This window comes from Girardinichthys multiradiatus, chromosome 6 (assembly GCF_021462225.1).
Source record: "Girardinichthys multiradiatus isolate DD_20200921_A chromosome 6, DD_fGirMul_XY1, whole genome shotgun sequence".
NCBI classification, from domain to species: Eukaryota; Metazoa; Chordata; class Actinopteri; order Cyprinodontiformes; family Goodeidae; genus Girardinichthys; species Girardinichthys multiradiatus.
Window position 1 is genome coordinate 1297619 of NC_061799.1, and position 20759 is coordinate 1318377.

Sequence of the window (20759 nt, forward strand, 5' to 3'; positions counted from 1 at the left end):
CTGTCAGTCTGCCCCAGGGCAGCTGTGGCTACAATGTAGCTTACCACTGTCATTGTGTGAATGTGTGTGAATGTGCGGATTACTGATTGTAGTGTAAAGCGCTTTGGAGTCCTGGGACTGTAGAGTTCCATACAAGTTCAGACCATTTACCATTCAGAGAGGCTAAGGAGAGGGACTTTTTAGCTGGCCTCAACACCGCGTGAAAAGCGGGATTTTCGGCCCCCTAAACTGCCATGAATCCCGCTACTACGCGGCTTTTTACAGCCGTCTTCAGCAGGCGAAGCTCGCATCGTCTAAGCCAATTAACATATGAGAAACCGGCCAGCAGCAGCCGTATCCCCATGTGGCTACTCAGTCATTGGATGAATCAGCTGACATCATCAATCACTAATCACATGTGATTGGCTGTCATACCATAGGTAGCTCTATCCCTATTGGACACCCTGAGCCTTCTTTACATGTGATTGGCTGTTGTACCATAGGAAGCTCTGTTCCTATTGGACACCCTGAGCCTTTTTACAGGATTCAGTTAATGCCTTCCTTATGAATTATAATAACCCTGTATCAAAAATATAGCCCTTATTCAAACTATTTTCATATGTTGTTTCTTTCATGCTGGGCTAATGATCTAACCAATGGTTCTCAATCCTCATGCACTTGAAGCCCTGAATATAGATCCACTGATCTATACCTGAATAAAGGACATGAGCTTCACTCACTTTTAATAATAAAAAAAAATAATAATAAAAAATGCAATTAAACAGAAGAGGTAAAAAACTGGTTCAGTTCTGGACCATGTAAAGGTGGTGTTCTTGCAGAAAATTCCCCAATGTGTAGACGACTTTAATGAGTCACACTGTACTTTGGATCTGCCTCCAGTCTTTTCTGTAATTTCAAACAGAGATTACTGAGCTCCTGGCTGCGGAAACGTGGAGGCCGCACAATCCAACCAGAAACCCCCTCGAAGCTGCCATCTTCCTCATCTGACATGAGATCAATGGTGAACCCTTTCCAAAATGCAAGCTCCACTGCTTCTTGCACACTCTGCCTTGCCTCCAGCAGCTGAAAACACAGAATAGACAGTCATTATCAATGCATCAAAGAATTGTCATTGTAAGCCATAATTAACATTTTTGAGAAACACTTTTTTTAGAATGCACATGACACGCAGAGAGAGAAAATAAAAATACATAGACTAATGTAACAGTAAAAAGTAGCAGCACGTTTATGTAAAAAAAAAATTTCAAATCATGTATAATTTCCTCTTCTACTTCACTTTCTACTTCTTTAGAAGTAATCCACACACACCACAATGATAGTGGTTGGCCTCGGCCAACTCAGTTGTGACCTCAGCGTTGTAAGGCGAACAAAGTCTGTGAAAACAAACACCGTGATTAAGTAAGATTGAAAATAAAATAGAGCCCCTGCAAACGCATACTTAAAATTATTAGCTTTCACACAGTTTGCTATTCTTACCCTTGTCATGGGTTGTAGTGGTTGAAATTCGAATTAGAAGTTTGCATTCGGTAGACAACTTCCTATGAGAAAAAAAATAAAGTGAATAAAGGTGAATTTATTGTAATCTCACCATGATTCTTTGCATTGTCGGTTTAGAAATGACCAAGTCTTACCTCAATTTTCGGGTTGTTTCTGTGCCTTTTCCTCTGCCGCTCTTTGGAACACGAGGCCTTGGACTCTAAACAACTCAGTCTCTCATTACAAGTCACCAAATCATTGCGGACCCATGCTAACTGCCGGCTTACCTCGGTAGCAAACTGAGTCATCTAGCGAGACAACCCAGTCATTGTAGCAAATAGTGTCTTTTCGTCAATGGCGGTTTGGGAGCGAGTGGTTTAAATTACTGAGCTAAATAGTTATCCCAATACTCAGGAATATCTCTCAACACACAGCCCTCATGAGAGGGGAACTTTATTCTTGAAAAAGCGCACAGAATCTTCTTCATCAAAAATTCCAGAAGTCTCCCTCCCTTCACTTCTTAAAGGGCGGTTTTATACAGTTACAAAGCATTATTGTGTATTGGGGTCTTCTTAACCAATTGAAATCATTATTCTCCGTTACATAACATTCCTTGGCACATTCACACTGTTATCTCTACTCTTTCCGAGAATACACTCCGGCCCAACATCTGGAAAACATCAGATTGGCGTACATGACATTTTATAATAACACTCTCATGATTTTTTCTGTATTGCAAACTCTCAGGCCAAATTAACCTGGCAGTGTTCACCAGATTTCCTGGCTGCCTGCAATAACAAGCTCATTTGTCTTTCCTCTCGCCAAGAACTTTCCTCTAATGTAATCTGTTTTCCAACCAGACAGCTTGCATGTCTCCACTCAGAGTGAACTTATCACAGAGTTCATTTTATTATGGTAAAGACAACAATAACACTTTTTTGATCTAGTTAAACAGAGCTTTACGCTTCCACATATCCCCACTTTAATTAGGTTTTCAATCTAATTAACAGCTGAGAGAGATCTTATATTCATATTGTAAATATCCTGTGAGTATAAGTGCTGTTTATGAGTGAATAAAAGGAAAAATGTGACCGATTATGAAAGGTAATGACATTACTTCGTATACAAAATTAATAAGCAACTCTAAATGATTGTTCTTGTTTAGGTCTGAAATTTCGGGTTCAACTAACTAATTAAGATCCTATTTAGAGCTCCTATGCGCACATTATTTTAACTGTGTTAGACTATGATAAACTAAACCTATTCACTAATTAGCCCAAATCTCTGTAGCTCTTCCCAAAAGTCTCCTTCAGGAACACATCTCATCAATTCACCCATGGAAAACATCCATGTCTATCAAATTCACAAACTTACGTATCGATGAAGGGGACCTTCAGGTTGGCTTAGGGCATACCAGTCGAAAAACCCACTCGTCCTAAAAGGCGGGGAAAAACGTCTGGAGGACTCAGAGAAATCCCATTCTCGGCCAATCTGAACGAGAGATCTCTGTATTGAATCTAATATGTATCATTATCATCTATTTTAAGGACCTTTCATGCCAATCAGGTCCTGCTCTGTCATTCATATTACCAAAACCTTTGTAACAAAGAGCATTGGTCATGTCAAACCTCTAGAGCGGAATATCACAACTTACAAGTATAAATGGATTAACATGATTCAGAACATTCCTTCAGCACATCTAACCACATAGAACATTGAAATTATAACATAGAATGACATAGAATAACATAGCAACACATCCATTAAGTCCTTTGCTGCGTCCTCATGTGGACTCCGTACTCCGAGCAATTCCACATCTCTTAGGTCAGTCTTTTGCAACATTATTGTTCTGCCGTCACATTAGTTCTGATTCAGGGTCCCCAAGCGCTGTCCATATGTCTCTGAGTCCATGCACAACGTAAGAAGGGTCCCCGAAACACCAGAGTCTTTGGATGGCAGCTTCCCGATGTTTTGTCCCTGGGCATACAGAAATCACTGGCCAGTATTTTTCCAAACCACATCCTTATAGTCCTCTTTCTCACATTAACATCATCTTCCACATATATCCCCCACAATACTAATGACTCTTGTCAAAACAGTTATAACATGTTCACATAAGGTTAAAATGATTATTATAGCTTCAGGGTGAACTCAGGCCAAAATAACAAACAAACAAAGTCTATTCTTCAAGAATACCCCTAACCCTAACCCTAACCTTACCAAAGGAACCTTAAAAAGAAATACAAAATGCTTACCTACCTAAAATAACATAACCAGGAGAAAACTGTTAAACAGAAATGGCAGTTCAACCCCTACTTAGACATGAAAACATATAATATTGACCGTCACAAATAATATGATTTTAACAGAAATTGTTATATGGGTTTGTCACGGATAAATGACATCACCTTTTTGTGATGTTTGGACGTCCTCAATGTAAATCTTATCGAAGTCTCTTTGGACACGGGCAATCCCACCGGATTTCTGGCCATCATGGCTCCAAGTTCCCGAGCACATATGGATAATTGAAAACAAAATACATCAGTGGACAGAACAACTTCCAAAACAAAACATGATGGTAATATCTTCCATCCTTGCAGAGTTCGCACAAAACAGTATATGGTCTGTAACATTTTTACATCTCTGTATGGTAGGTGTTGGACGTACATTATGTAAATAGTGTAACAATAAGAAAAATAGGAAACAACAAAAAAATAAAAATAAAAATCATAAGTCCATCAGATCCTGGTTGCTATACGTATTAGACCTTCTGATGTTTCCCATCATCAGTCATCCGTCGGTACACAGTTCCCAAGATCCACTTTCTGATGATAGGCAACACGCAACACACGAGCAGGAATATCACAACTAATACAGTTAGCAAGGTTAATCATGTCTTTACTGCTAACGCTCCCCAGTTGCCAAATATTTCCTCCAGACACTTCCAGGACCAGCTGTCCCTGCCCGCATTCTCCTTCATTTCTTCCTTCAATTTGTGGAGTCTGACCATTATGGCACTGAAGGTACCTCTCGGGGCTGTGTTCATGGGATGTATGTGCAACATTGATTGCCAAACATGTGACAAACACCCCCCTTATCTGCTAAAATCCAATCTAAAGCTTGCCTGTTTTGCAATGCCATTCTACTTTTCTCATGCAATTGGTCACCTAAAGCCATAAACCCTTCAACCGTAAAATTAATTAGTCTTCATTGATTATAATAAACATAGTTCATCCACTCAACATTTGATCCAGGTAAAATTTATTCAAATCCTGCTGTGACTTCATGTTGCGCTTTAAATTCATCAGGAATTCCTCGTGGTTGGCCTATGAGATTCAAATATACACCTTCTTTCAGTCTGTAATTACCTAAACTTCTGCGAACTCTCGTTCTATTTTCATCTATTCCAATCATACTTTTTACTCCTTCATACACCAAAGTTATAGGTAGTTTCATTCTAACGAGTGCACAAAGACCCACCCACCGAAGGGGTAAGGTATTTGCTAGCATATCGTCCCCACACATCCAATAGCTATCTGCCACCGGGTGTGTTTGGTCTCCTAGAAAGAATAATTTTGGAATGGACATGGTAATGTTTTCACAATCCTGTTCTACAAAGTCTGGGTTCTGATACCATATGGGAGTTTCAACGAATATTGGTGTTCTACTTGCGTGTTTAAACCAAGATAACACCGAAGTCACATTACATTTTACTGTTGTGTTGCTCACGTCAACCCCTTTGCCATTTTCAAACCTCCACTTGCAAAACATTCGTATTCTGCATCATAGTCTACCTCGTAATTTAGCGGAGGACTAAATTCAGCACACAGTGCTTCAAACTTGTAACCTTTCCACTTGTCTAAATATTGGTGCGAATTGCGTGAGCCATACAGGAATCTGCAACTTATACCACACATTGGTAACTTGAAGAAAGACACAACGTCTACGCTGGGAGTAAACTCCCCATCTCTGCACCTCTGTTGTTGTACTAGCGCACATTCTTTAGATGTATACTTCTCTGGAATGACAATCGGAGTTGCTCCAGGGGTAACAGTACAAATTAAACAATCTTTTTCTGTCAATTCTCTAGCTGTATACATGACCAACTGTACCATGTGTTCTGGATGGCCCTTTGCCAAAGTGCGTCCCCCCTTGGCCTCAATCCATGCCACTTAATGTCTTGTAATTTATTTATTGCCCTTGGGGTCACTTTGTTGTCCCGACGCTCCATATAGAATTTATCCAAGCCGCCTTGATAATTATGACAGCCCTCCTTTTCAGAGCATCTGTACTTAGTTTGGTTAGGCTCTGGCAAAGATGCTGAATCCTCCCGCATAAGTGGGCTTTTAACCGTGATCAGGACATAATCAGTTAGACCGGATGCATGTGTTACTTTTGTAGTGCCAGTCGTTCTTGGCAATACAGTTACATTTTCAAGTTCTGCTAACATGATTAATTCTGTGTTATTTACAAGTGTAGTGTTTTTAGCCTGTTCTACTGTTTTATCACACGTAGTGGTTTCCTCAACTCCACTAGTGTTAGTTAAGGCGACTCTCCATTTAACAATCAATGCACTCAATGTTGTTTTAGTGGTTGCCAATGAGGGCATAATATTTGTACTGTTTATAGGGTTTGCTATTGTACTTACTATTGTAGTGGGTGTAATTAATTTTTCCGTGGTATGTACCTGGGGTAGAATTATGTCATCTTGCTCGTCTCTATCTGTCTCAATCGTGGGAGTTTTACTAGTAACTGTAAACAGCGAATAACACTTGTTTCCAATTAATACGCTTGCTTTGTCTGGAACTTTCCAAAACATAATTGACTCTACTATTCCACCATTCGTAGCTTCTTCTAGCCTCAATTAATACGTTTTCTCTATTCTAAGAGCTATCACGTCCATTTCCACAGTCCATCCACAGGTTGTTTTTACAACTTGTAAACCACATTTTACATTTTCCTGATTTTTTACTGTAATTTGATAAATGTAATCCATGTACCAACTGCACATTCGCCGTTTGTCATTCGTGAGCCCTAATCTAGAAATAATTACGCTCCTCCCCAACAAATTATCTCTCGTTTCTTGGGGTGAGGTGTGTAACCTGATCCTTCCTCCTATCATTTCTACTTTAGCATTTAACGTTGTATCCTCTATACGCTCCAAATCCCCTTCGCCTCTTACTGCTGTGGTAGTGTCTGGATTTCTCATGACCATGTTGTATCCATAATTACTATCTTCACTCCAATGGGTTTCTAATCTCACTTCCACGTCAAAACCGTCATCCCTTATGTTCATTGTAATTGTACATTGATCTGCACCATACTCTGTATTCTTTCCCTTGACATTTCTGCCACATAATCTTCTTCCATCCCAGTTTACGTTCACTTCATATTCTGTTGCTAACCCTGTTTTGAATTTGGTGTCTGTAATGCTGGCCCTCCATATCCATTCTGCATGCACAGATCTAACCTTACGAAGTTTTCTAATTTTTGTTGCTGACTTATTTTTATCATTCACATGGCTTACTAATTCTTCTTCTGCTGGCAAGGACACTGGTGTGTACTGGTCTGTGTAACAACAAGTTGTTTTGTACTCATCTTTGTTGGAGATGGATCATTTGCCTTTAACCGATGCCATTGAGTCACTGTTCATCTCCTTGGGATGATGGTCTCGGTCGTTCACGCTGCTGCTCCTCTCTGCGCTTGACTGTGCTTCTCGTTGCAATGGTGCGTCTTGTAGTGCTGGCTGCAGATTGTAAGAGGTCATTTCCACTTTCGCTGCTGCTTGGTACACCACCACCTCTGTCAACATCCATAGTTGAAACACTTATTTCTATCAGTTTCAACATTGCAACTCTTGTGTTCATCCTCTGTAGAATTGAGTTCTGCTTTCTCTTTTTTATGAATCTTTGTGCAATAAGTCAGATGATGCCAAGTGTCACTTCCCTCTAACTGAACGGCCGTGGACGTGGTTCTTTTGACCTTGCACGGCCCTTCCCATCTTGGTTCGTGCCACTTGCGTCTGTACACCTTCACGTACACCAGATCTCCAGGCTCCACGGGCTTGTTCACCACCATCTCTGGACTGGAACTTTTGGCTTTTTCCTGCAAATAGATGGCTCTATGGATAGCAGTTAGTTGTTCCATATAAGCTTTCAACTCTGTTTGCAACTGCTCAAGGGCTGGTCCCTTGAATGGTAGCCTCCATTGAGGCACGGACATCGGTCTGCCAGTCAGCATTTCATGCGGTGTTAGATGTGTGCTCCTATGCATTTGCATGCGATAGCTCATTAGTGCAAGCGGCAAAGCGTCTACCCAGTTTAGCTTAGTTGAAGCACATATTTTGTTCAGTTTAGCTTTCAAGGTTCTATTTATTTTCTCAACCATTCCCTGGCTCTGGGGATGGTAGACTGCACCAAACCTTTGTTTGATCTGTAACTGCTGCAAAACACCTCTGACTGTTTTCTGTACAAATGCTTTACCGTTATCCGAACTTATTTCAGAGGGGATCCCAAATCTCAGAATCACTTCTCTTGTTAAGAATTTGACAACGGCATCTGTTCCCAGTGTTTTTGTTGGGACAACTTCCACCCATCGACTGAAACGATCAATCACTACCAGCATGTATCGTTTTCCCTGAACCGGTTTGATCATGTCTACAAAATATATCACAAGATGTTTGAATGGTCCCTCAGGGACTGGAATGTGTCCAATGGGTGATTTTATGCCTTTGCGAACATTATTTTGAGCGCATATGTCACATTGACTGAGAATTTCATCTACCATGGCTCGCAAATGTGGGGACCAAAAACCTTGATTTCTCAATTTCTCCAACACCTTAGTTCTGTCACAGTGATCCGCTCCATGCGCTTCTGAAATCAACATTGTTAACAATGCCACTGGTGCCACCAGTAGGCCATCCTGGGATCTCCACAAACCATTTTCACTCAATGTTGCGCCTCTTCTTGCCCAGAGGTCACGCTCCCTGCTGTTTGCCTCTTGTTGAATCAGTATCAAGTCTTCTGGCGTAACCAAAGGTTCCAATGACACTACAGGTGCCAAGGTAGCCATCTGGCATCGGGATGCCATCTTTGCTGCTTCGTCTGCTGCGTTGTTACCTCTTATGACTACGTCATTACCTTTGCGGTGTGCCTGACACTTTATCACTACCGGTTTTGAGGGGAGCATCATTGCATCAATTAGCTGTTGAAGCTGCTCTTTATGTAGAACTGGACTTCCATCTGCTCTTTTGAACCCTCTTTGCTTCCAAAGAGAGGCAAACAAATAACAAACTCCATGGGCATAAGCCGAGTCTGTGAAAATGTTAGCCACCTTACCTTTTGCCAGTTTACATGCCTCTGTTAATGCTTTCAATTCTGCTAGTTGTGCTGACCATGGTTGCTCACACATTTCAGCTTTTACAGTTTCAAAGTCATCACCTCTCTGTTCAACGATTGCGAATCCTGCATGGTCCCCGAGATAATCTCTGAAACATGAGCCGTCGACAAAGTAAGGGATTTCTGCGTTCGTCAATGGAGTTGACTGCAAGTCTGGTTTTAGTCTTGTGTATTTCATTGTTTCAGCAACACACTCATGTGGTTCTCCTTCACAATCGAGGGGAATCATGTTGGCTGGATTTAAGGTGTTACATCTTTGAAAAGTTATATCTGGATATGTCAAAAGCAACATGTACTGCAAACATCTTGCCTGGGTTACAACAAACTTCCCTTGATTGATTAACTCTACAATTTTGTGATGAGTCCTAATTGTGACTGGGTAACCCATTGTTATGGTCGATGCTTTCTCATAAGCGTAGTAGACTGCTGCTAGCCCTTGATAGCATGGTGGCCAGCCCTGTGCTACATTGTCAAGCTTTGTGCTGTAGTAAGCAATAGCTTGTTTTCGACTGCCTGCACAGGTTTCCTGCATCAGTACTGCTGAGACATACATATCTTTTCTGTTTGCCACATATTGGTAGAATTGTTTGTCATAGTCTGGCATCGCCAGAGTGGGTGCCACTTGCATTTCCTGTTTTAGTGTTTCAAAAGCTATTTTGGCCTCAGCCATCCATTTTAACATGGTTTTCAATGGCTGATTTCCTGATTCTTTCACAAGCTCTTTTAACGGTGCTGTTTTTTCTGCATGGTCTTCTATCCAATCTGCATTAAAGCCTGTCATCCCAAGGAACGTCATCATCTCACCAACCGTTCGTGGGCATGATACTTTGCTGATGCCCTCGAGTTGCGAAGGCGAAATGCCAATGGTTCCTTGTGAGATTACTCTGCCCGCGTATTCTACCTGAGGCTGACAGTATTGAAGTTTTTCTTTTGAGGCTTTATGACCTCCCTCAGCCAATCTCTGAAGGACTTTCATTGAATCTTAATGACAGTCTTCCAATGTGGGTGCACATATTAATATATCATCTACATATTGCAGCAATGTGCTGTTCAGGCTTAACCCTTCAAGATCTTGTTTTAGGATGTGGTTAAACACACGAGGGCTGTGTTTGAACTCTTGTGGTAAGCGAGTGTAACTGTACTTTTTCCTCTGTACGTGAATGCAAACAAATGTTGAGACTCTTCTGCTAAAGGGATGCTGAAAAATGCAGAACAGAGATCAATGACAGTGAAAAACTGTGCTTCTGGTGGAACAGCTGTTAGCAGCGTGTGTGGATTTGGCAATCCTGAACTACCTGATTGATGACTCTCAAGTCATGAACCAGACAATATTTTGATCCATCTGCCTTTCGAACTGGAAATATTGGTGTGTTGCACTCACTGTTTGTTTCACTGTCCCATTTTTCTTCAAACTCTTTGCTTTTGAAAAAAATTTTGTACATTGTACAATGGTAGTCCAAACGAGTTTTTTTTAGCTTCTGGAAGTTGGAGTTGAATGTACTGGCCCCACTCAGAAATCACATTTCCAACTGGACTGTCAATGTCTCCCAGCCAATAAACCTTTGCCTCATGCACCTGCATGAACATTTGGAGATCCAGACCTTCTTTTTGAACATATACTCCTTGAGGGGTACACCAAATTTTTAGTTTCAATTTACACAGGGCATCTCTGCCCAACAAATTAATTGGGGTTTGATCAGAGACTAAAATTGGTATTTTTATTTCTTCATCATCTGCCACCAGTCGTACAGGAGCCGTCATTTGAATTAGTTGTCGTGTTCCCGAGAACCCTACTGTTGATACAAATTTATCAGCCATGGGGAGATGAGTTGCATAATTTGGGCTCACAAATGTGTAAGCTGCTCCTGTATCAACTAACATTGGTGTTTCTTTATTTTCTATTTGAATGTTCAGCATTGGCTCATTTTCAGCACCCACGCTTACCACTGGGTACTGATTCTCCCCTGTAGAGCTCTCTGGACACCCCTAGTAGCCAAACTTTGGCGTGTTAGTTGGACCTCTGGGAGGACCTGGCCTGGCCCTGCCACGTGCTCGCCCCATGTATGGATGCTGCCCTTGGAAACATTGTTCAGCACGATGTCCAGGTTCATTACATGTCCAACATCTCCCCGGTATTCCGAGTGCAGCATTTCGTCCCCTGTTTGCCCACGGGGATTCCTCTTTGCTGTCTTCCTCGTGCTCTAAATGGTTGTGAATTCCATGTCGTAGGGTAGACATTCACTACCGGATGTGGTGGCGGGGCGGTTTGAAAGTTTGGAGGACCCACCTGTGATGGATACACCACATCAGGAAAAGGTGCTGCAGGTGTTGTTGATGGGGCGTTGGGTCGTTCTTCCCCTTTCACCATTACAGCCTGTGTTTTAGCTTTACCCTTTCCCTGGAGCTTTCCGAGTTGCAGTTGGGCCAGCTTTCTTTGTATATTTTTGTCTTGTTCATCTAGCTTTTGCTTTTCTATTCTGTATTTTCTGACGTTGTGTACCACATGATCTCGAAACTCCTTGTGTGGCATTGATCTCAGACCAACAACATCTTCGAGTCTGCTCTGCACAGGTGCTGGCATACTCTCTACGATGGTATTCCGAAATATGGTTGTGAGTAGAGGACTCTTGTCAATGTCCTGTTCTGCATCCTGTTTCCATTTCTCCAATTGTTTAGAGATGTACTTTGCTGGGTTCTCGTTGTCACCCAGTGGTTCCCCTTTCAGTGCTCTGGGTTCTACCCTTGCTGGGTATTCTGCTCGCAGTTCTCTCCAGAGCACATTTCGAAAAGCATTGAATTCAATTCCATCCGCTCGATGATGAATCATCCAAGCATAGTTTCGTTTCAAAATATTCTCCATGGTTGGAGTCCCAAGACACTGTGCCCAAACTGCTTCAATGTCTCCCAAATTTTCTGATCCACTTATTTGCACCTTCGTGTACATCCGGCAACCGCGAGACCAATCCGGCCAGGTCCACAGAGGCCCAAGGAACATATTGGGTTGTATTTCCTTTGACCAGAATTGACATCTGTCTTCCTTCTGTGTATCTATCAGGTGGATGAATATTAGACCAATAGCGCAAATCGAACTGCCTGTCATTTTGTTCTCTATTTCTTTGTGACCCCTCAGTAAGCTGCACTACCACATTTTTAGCCTGTGCTTGTTCTTCAGCTGATACTTCTGGTTCATTTAGGTTAGAATAGTAATTGTCCAGTTGTTGTTCTATTTCTTGAATGATAGTTCTATCTATTTCACGTCTTAAATCAAGCCCAGTATGATCCAAGTTGATCCAGTACGAATCTCCTCCTGGTCTTCCAGTGTGTTCCGCATAACAATCAATTATTCTTGTCCTACCTGGTTGCTCTGCGGTTGAATCTGTTGATGTCCCCTGCTGGGGCAACTGTACACTTCTGGAAGGCTGTCTCCTTGTTGTACTGCAATGCTGAGGATGTATGTCCTGAATTGCAACATCTGCAGTAATGTAGACATTAATCTGGTCAGTTGTGATGAAGAGCTGAGCCAAAAAGCAAAGCTCTTTACCTGTCCATCAACATTCCAACCCTGGATTAGCTTCATCTAAACCTTCGACTTGTAAATCAGACCCAATCCCAACCAAATATTTAAGGAAGTGTTCCCCTTGATTATGTCCCCCGTTTTAGATATGATTAGTCTATCCTCAGTGAACATATATGTACCGCAGGTTTTTAAGGTTGCTGTAATACAACATTTACTTAAGAAACCTTCTCTTGATCAAGATAACTTAATACATTGCAGACTTATATCTAATCTTCATTTCTTTTATAAAATTCTTGAGAAAATAGTTGCTAATCGAGTGTGTGAACATTTATACAGTAATGATGACCTGTTGGAGGGTTTCAGACAGGTTTCAGAGCTCATCATACCACTTGAACAGCATAGGTAAAAGTAACAAATAATTTTCGGCTGGCCTCAGACAATGGACTCAGCTATATTTATCCATAAACCCTGATGAATCCAAACAGAGATAGACTACAGGCATGTCTTGAATACACGAAAACCTTAATGACTTTAAATGTTCTGCTTTTAAAATTAGACAAGACAGAAATTGTGTTTGAAAAAGAAACTGCTTAGTCAATCACTTAATGTGGATGGGATTAAATTGGCCTTTGGTAATAAAGTGAAGAACCTTGGGTATAGTTTTGACCAGGACATGTAATTTAAATCCCATATTAAACAGGTTTAACTAGTACATGCATTTGTTACTTTAAGGTATCTTCTATTATAATTCTTTCCGAGAGGGTAAAGGAAAACTCTCCTTTAGCAGGAAGAAACCTCCAGCAAAACCAGAACCTGGCTCAGTGTGAGCAGACATCTACTACAGCTAAGTGCGGGCTGGAGAAAACAGAGCATACACCCAAACAAAGAAACACAGATATACTGATCTAGGTGTACTTTAAATGTTTAAGAGAGTCCAACACGTTCAGTTTTCAGAACCTGTGGGAGGCTCATTGTGCTTTTAAAAGTGAGTGTAATATCTAATTTCTACCTTGCAGAGAGAAAAGATTTCTGACTCCAGCACAGCAAACGTGTCGGGACTAGATGCTGGACAGATCTACTGTTTCATGGTGGCAGCTTTCATACCGTCTCGACCTAAAGCCAACCAGCATGGAGCCTGGAGCACACTGCAGTGTAGAGATGGTGATACACACCTCCTGCAAGGTGCTGACACTTATATATTATATACATGGCACTACACTATAGAACACAATAGAATACAGCACAACAGTGCACTAATAAACTATAGTACAGAGCTAATCTAATTAACTGCTTTCTTTCAAATATTAACCATTTATGTGTTGATATTTGGGTAAGATATGTTTGTAAAACGTTGGTTATTGATTTTTGTAAACTTAGTAAATGTGGGGGGATTTACACAGCTCAAACATGTTAACTGTTGGAGTAATATCACAAATACTAACAACAGCATTTATACATGCAGGAAATTAAAAAAAAAAAAATTCATGTAATATATATGTAGCGTGCAAAAACATTTATGCAGATTACATCTCTGACCTGGATGTCTGCAAGGGGGATAGGATGGTCTAAAAAACCATAGGAAAATAGAGCACTTCACCTCATTTCTAAAGTCTTATCTCAGAGAATAGACTTTAAAATACTTCTGCTAGTTGATAAATTACTGAGCACCAAAATAAAGATTTGTTTTTATTACATCAACCTTCCAGACCACTTGGGTCTCCTGGTTCAAGTCTGATTCAGCATTCGCAGAATCAGAACCAAACATAGAGAAGCAGCATTCAATTCTTATCCTCCACTAATCTGGAACAAACTTCCAGAAAACTGCAAAGTTGCTAAATATTTCTCTAAATCAAAGATAAAAATCAATTTGTTTACAGTTGCCTTTGACTGTTCTATTTAAACTATTAACTGAAACATCATTACTTTCAGTCTGTAGTCCAAATTCTCTTTATTTGCCTTTATTATGGCCCCGCAATGTCTTTTTAAATTTTCTTTTCTTATGTTTTCATCATATAAAGCATTGTCTTGTTACTGAAATGTGCTATGCAACTGGATCTGGAACCGGGATCTGAGAATAGTCATCTGAACATGGGCTCCAGTCCTGTATTAGGTTACATTAAAACACTTCCTTCTGTAATTACAGTGAAAACATTTAAGTTTTTTTTTTTTTAAAGGAAACAACAATGGACTATTTATACAAGGGATGAAGTTTCTAATTACATGATCATTATTTATGTGGGCTTAATCACAAATAAACCTGATGCAGATAATGGTCTTTTGAATTGAACCACTCAATTAGGAGTAAACAGACATGTTTACTCATTGCTCATAATAAAAATACATGAACAATGAAGCTATAAAAATATTTCTTTTCACACACTCTTTTACATACAGGTCCTTCTCAAAATATTAGCATATTGTGATAAAGTTCATTATTTTCCATAATGTCATGATGAAAATTGAACATTCATATATTTTAGATTCATTGCACACTAACTGAAATATTTCAGGTCTTTTATTGTCTTAATACGGATGATTTTGGCATACAGCTCATGAAAACCCAAAATTCCTATCTCACAAAATTAGCATATTTCATCCGACTAATAAAAGAGAAGTGTTTTTAATACAAAAAACGTCAACCTTCAAATAATAATGTACAGTTATGCACTCAATACTTTGTCGGGAATCCTTTTGCAGAAATGACTGCTTCAATGCGGCGTGGCATGGAGGCAATCAGCCTGTGGCACTGCTGAGGTCTTATGGAGGCCCAGGATGCTTCGATAGCAGCCTTTAGCTCATCCAGAGTGTTGGGTCTTGAGTCTCTCAACGTTCTCTTCACAATATCCCACAGATTCTCTATGGGGTTCAGGTCAGGAGAGTTGGCAGGCCAATTGAGCACAGTGATACCATGGTCAGTAAACCATTTACCAGTGGTTTTGGCACTGTGAGCAGGTGCCAGGTCGTGCTGAAAAATGAAATCTTCATCACCATAAAGCTTTTCAGCAGATGGAAGCATGAAGTGCTCCAAAATCTCCTGATAGCTAGCTGCATTGACCCTGCCCTTGATAAAACACAGTGGACCAACACCAGCAGCTGACACGGCACCCCAGACCATCACTGACTGTGGGTACTTGACACTGGACTTCTGGCATTTTGGCATTTCCTTCTCCCCAGTCTTCCTCCAGACTCTGGCACCTTGATTTCCGAATGACATGCAGAATTTGCTTTCATCCGAAAAAAGTACTTTGGATCACTGAGCAACAGTCCAGTGCTGCTTCTCTGTAGCCCAGGTCAGGCGCTTCTGCCGCTGTTTCTGGTTCAAAGGTGGCTTGACCTGGGGAATGTGGCACCTGTAGCCCATTTCCTGCACACGCCTGTGCACGATGGCTCTGGATGTTTCTACTCCAGACTCAGTCCACTGCTTCCGCAGGTCCCCCAAGGTCTGGAATCGGCCCTTCTCCACAATCTTCCTCAGGGTCCGGTCACCTCTTCTCGTTGTGCAGCATTTTCTGCCACACTTTTTCCTTCCCACAGACTTCCCACTGAGGTGCCCTGATACAGCACTCTGGGAACAGCCTATTCGTTCAGAAATTTCTTTCTGTGTCTTACCCTCTTGCTTGAGGGTGTCAATAGTGGCCTTCTGGACAGCAGTCAGGTCGGCAGTCTTACCCATGATTGGGGTTTTGAGTGATGAACCAGGCTGGGAGTTTTAAAGGCCTCAGGAATCTTTTGCAGGTGTTTAGAGTTAACTTGTTGATTCAGATGATTAGGTTCATAGCTCGTTTAGAGACCCTTTTAATGATATGCTAATTTTGTGAGATAGGAATTTTGGGTTTTCATGAGCTGTATGCCAAAATCATCCGTATTAAGACAATAAAAGACCTGAAATATTTCAGTTAGTGTGCAATGAATCTAAAATATATGAATTTTAAATTTTCATCATTACATTATGGAAAATAATGAACTTTATCACAATATGCTAATATTTTGAGAAGGACCTGTATAATGCACCAGCAGCTCTGTGTACTTTCTAAACATTCTGTTTAATCTGAAGGTGTGTCTGATTTCTAGAGTGACAACAATGGGCACATCAGAGGGACACAGCTCATGTCAGATGTGTTGGAGATAAAGCCAGTGAGGCCAGGTTGAGATGGTTTGGACATATAAAGAGGAGGGATAGTGAGTGCATCAGTAGAAGGATGCTGAGGCTAGAACTACCAAGCAGGAGGCCTAGAGGAAGACTAAAGAGGAAATTTATGGATGGGGAGAAAAAGGACATGAAGGTAGTTGGTGTAAGATAAACCTTTGTGTGACCTTTGGAAGGGAAAGGCTGAAAGAAGAAGATGAAGAAATGAACAACTACTGTCAGGCAGCTGCTTCAGGTGGGCCGGCACAGGAAGAAACTCAAGGTTTCTCAAAGTGAGCAGATTTTCTTCACAGAACCTGTAATCCAGGTGATATGCTCAGGCTTAGATTCACCTCTCTTTATGAAACAGAAAACCAGGAGTTTCCTGAAAACAGGTCCAACAAACCCATAAACTGTTTTTCTAACTAAGGCTCTTTCTGTCTCTTTAGATTTAAGCCCTGGAGCTTGGGTTGGGATCATCTTCATCCTAATAACAGTCATCATCATATTCATCACAGTAGCTGCCCTCTACTGCAGAAGAAACCAACAAAGACACAACAACCTCCAAACATCTCAGTCATCAGTTCCTATTTAAAGTGCATACTGTTTTTTCTGTTGTCTTTTTTACATTGATCTCAAAATTATTTGTACGTTCAAATACATAAAGGGGGGGTGAAAAGAGGTGCTGGGAATACATGATGTAAAAAGTATTCTTTTAAGGACAAACTCCAGAAAGCTCCTCTGGAGTTTGTCTTTGTCAAGAATACTTTAGCTCAAAACACAAAACACGATAACAGTCAAGACTCATAACATTTTTACAAACAGATTGTTGCTTGTATTACCGTCAAGGAAATAGTAAAATGCAGTGTGAGCTTCAGTAGTGTTTCTTTGTATTTAGTATTGTAAAAAATACACTATTTTGTATAGAGTCACCCCTCCAAATCATTGGATTCTGATATTCCAACCACTTTCATGGCCACAGATGTATAACATTCAGCACCTAGGCATGCAGAATTCTTATGCTAACATCTGTGAAAGAATGGGTTGCTCTCAGAATCTCAGTAAATTCCAGAACGGCACAGTGACAGGATGCCAAGTCTAATATAAGAGTCTGAGTTGTATGATGCGGTATCACTGCCGAAATTAAGCTTATTGCACACCCAGCAGTGGCTACTTCCTTGTTGCAGAAGGCTGTATCCATTGCAAAGCCAGCCACTGATTTAATTAATGATAGGCTGGCAAAGCAGGTAAAGCAGGTGTCTGAATGTGTGTTCGCACCAAATGCAATTCCAGCGAATTTTTCGCCTCATTCGCATGCTGTCGCTTGCCCGACATTTTGCCAGCAGTTCGCATGGCCAACAAGCAACAACACTCCGCTCGCTTCACCACGTCATCAAATAGGAGGAGCTTCTATCTCCTGCTTGCCGGTTTCAGCTTAACTTGGAGCAAGTGACGGTGCTAAATTTATGGAAAACCGTACAACGCCGTTGACCTCCCTGGGTTCACCAGATTCTCCAGATACTGAACCAATCAGCCAGCGAGACACAAACTGCAGGGGCTGCATCCCTGCTGCAGAACGCCTGTTAATCTGTCTTCAGTGACTAAAGAAATCTCAGCTCAAAAGAAAAACAGCCAAATTGTACTGTCCAAATCTTCTAAATATAATAAAAAAAATGTTGCCTAAATATATAGACCAGGACCGCCAAAATATACCAGGCAAGTGCTGATATGACAAAAGAATGTAGCATGGCAGCCATAAGTATTGAATAATTTTGTAGTTTAAATAACTGCTGATCGATGACCTAGAAATCATGCACATACATCTAAAAATGAAATGCTTATGATTAAAATATCATTTCCTACATGAACATAGATGTACCCTGGGCATCTGCTCAGATGTTTCATACTTGTATGACAATGTTTGTGCTGAAAAGAGGGCTATAGATGCAACATGAATTGACAGAAAGGTTCAGATTTTTCAACTCCAGCGAAATTTGCTTTGTGTTCATCCTGGATTTTGCTTCACTCTCGCTTTGCTCTATTCGCACCAATTGTGCTGCTTGCATCGCTAGAAAACCGTCCTTCGCATCGCGAATTAATGGGTTTGAATCTTCAAACCCATTAATTCCTTATTGCTCTAAATGCCTCATACACATAGAACAGGATTTAAAGAACACTCAAAACAGGCTAAAATGCGATTGTTGTTTTGCAGATGTCTGACTTTTATATTTATTGTGGGTTTAAACTGTCAGATTATAAAGGAACTTTTTATCTGTACTATATATCAATGTTTTTAAACAGGCTATTTAGATCAAGAGTTTTGATCGATTAATTTTCAAGTATCAACTGACATTTTACAATGTATTTCAGATTTTTCAGATTATCTCTTTTAAATAAAATGTCTACATTATTATAATTATACAAATCATAATTTACCGTATTTTTCCCAACTTTAGAGCACAAGTTTAAAAAAAAAAATGGAAATGTGTAAATATAAGCCACAACCGGGCTAAAAGCCGCTGATATCGACTGAACATAACTGAACTGAACTGCTTAGTTTCAGAATGGTGCCTGTAGCATAAAAGTGAAAGTGCTGATCAAACAAATCAGAAAAGTTATTGATTGGTTTATTCATGGTCCTCCACTGAAGTTATCTTCTTCAGTGTCGGAGTTGAACACCCTCAGAAGAGCTTCGTCACATACCTTTTCTGGCCCTGTCCCAATACCCACACTACACCCTACGCCCCTCTATGAAGTGTTTACTTTGTACAAGTGGATGTAGGGGTTGAAGTGCGCAGGTTACAAGCGTGCAAAATTGTAGAATTGGGACAATAGGGGTTACGTCATCGACTTGCACCTCTGCACCGTAACTGCAACATCAAAAAGGGCAGGAACCAGCGCTGTTTTCACATCTTGCTGCTAAAAAAAACTATTTAAAACTGCAACGAGCAATTGTTTTGAGGAGAAGAAAGTGCAGGAAGTGAAGGAGGCTTATACACCAGACTCTCGCCACACCAGTGTTTGTTTGAAAGGTAACTTCAGTGTTATGGCCTACTGACTGCCCAGACTCACTCTGAACCCAGTGGTTTCTTACAATGGCGCTGTCCCAATTCCCACACTACACCCAGTGTCGATGTCAGTGTTGCTCTCCGTGAAAATTAGCGCTGTCTTCTTCTTTGATTTCCAATTTTGACTTCCCACCTGTCTCGTTTTTTTAACTTTCTGTTACAGCACCCCCTGGCGGGGGTAGAAAAATCCACAGAGAAGCCGCACCTCATTATAAGCCGCATGGTTCAAAGCATGGGAAAAAAGTAGCGGCTTATAGTTGGGAAAATTCAGTAATGTCAGACAGACGTGTTTACTCTAGACATGTTGACACCATGTTACATTACCATACAGGATCAATATTCTGCTCCTTCAATCATTTTACTCATACTCTCACCCTTTCTATTTGGTTCAGACTGTCATGCTTTAAGAATTGCACTTGGATGTCTGGTGGAAGTTCATGTAGCTGAAGTAAGTTAGACTTTTGTTTACATGCTCTTTTGAGCATTTAGGTATTAAAGGCTTGTAACTTTGTTGAAAGCTTTGATATAATTACAGGTGATTAAAGTTTAATCACGTTATCCAGTTGCCTCGCTTCTCCTAAGATTATACTGTTTTTCAAGAAATTAACAACTTTTGTACAGGGTCCCATTTGTGTCACTGTCCAATATTTATAATTATTTTTCATTGAAGCCTATTAAACTAAAATGAAGAACATTATGGAGCATCCTCTTCATCAGACTGTCCTACAACAACAGAGTGTCTTAAGTCAGAGGCTTCTTCAGTTCTGCTGTAAGACGGAGCGCTACAGGAGATCCTTCCTGTGCCCAGTCTCTTTAAAGAAACCTGCAAGATATGAGCTACAATATTTAATTTCCCTTTGGGATTAACAAAGTATTTTTGAATTTGAATTGAAAATAATTTTTTAATTAAATGGCTAATGGATTTATGAAAATTTATGTGCAACCAGCCTCAATAAACCATTTTCACAAAACAATGCTACACCGGAATAAAATGACTTCACACCATCTGATGTTTTTAGTGAACGGGTTTGGGGGATGAGTAGGTTGTTGCTGTTGCACCATTTAATCCACCAAGCAAGCTAGTGACAAGGCCTGCCACAGAGATTTGAAAGAGTAATCTGGCCTTGAATGTAGTGAGCTCATTCAGTCTGTGTGACCAGCTAGAAACACAAACA

The 20759-nt window shown here is 40.7% G+C and overlaps 1 protein-coding gene across 1 annotated transcript in view; it reads left to right on the top strand.

Annotated features, from left to right (window-relative positions):
• LOC124870260 (tissue factor-like) overlaps nucleotides 1-18932 on the top strand; it is a 64584-nt gene extending 45652 nt beyond the window's left edge. Inside the window, exons 6-7 of the mRNA XM_047368837.1 lie at nucleotides 13407-13572; nucleotides 16966-18932. Of these exons, the coding sequence (XP_047224793.1) occupies nucleotides 13407-13572; nucleotides 16966-17111 (312 nt within the window). The 3' untranslated portion in view covers nucleotides 17112-18932. The remainder of the gene's footprint in view (nucleotides 1-13406; nucleotides 13573-16965) is intronic.
• Nucleotides 18933-20759: the final 1827 nt, after the last annotated feature.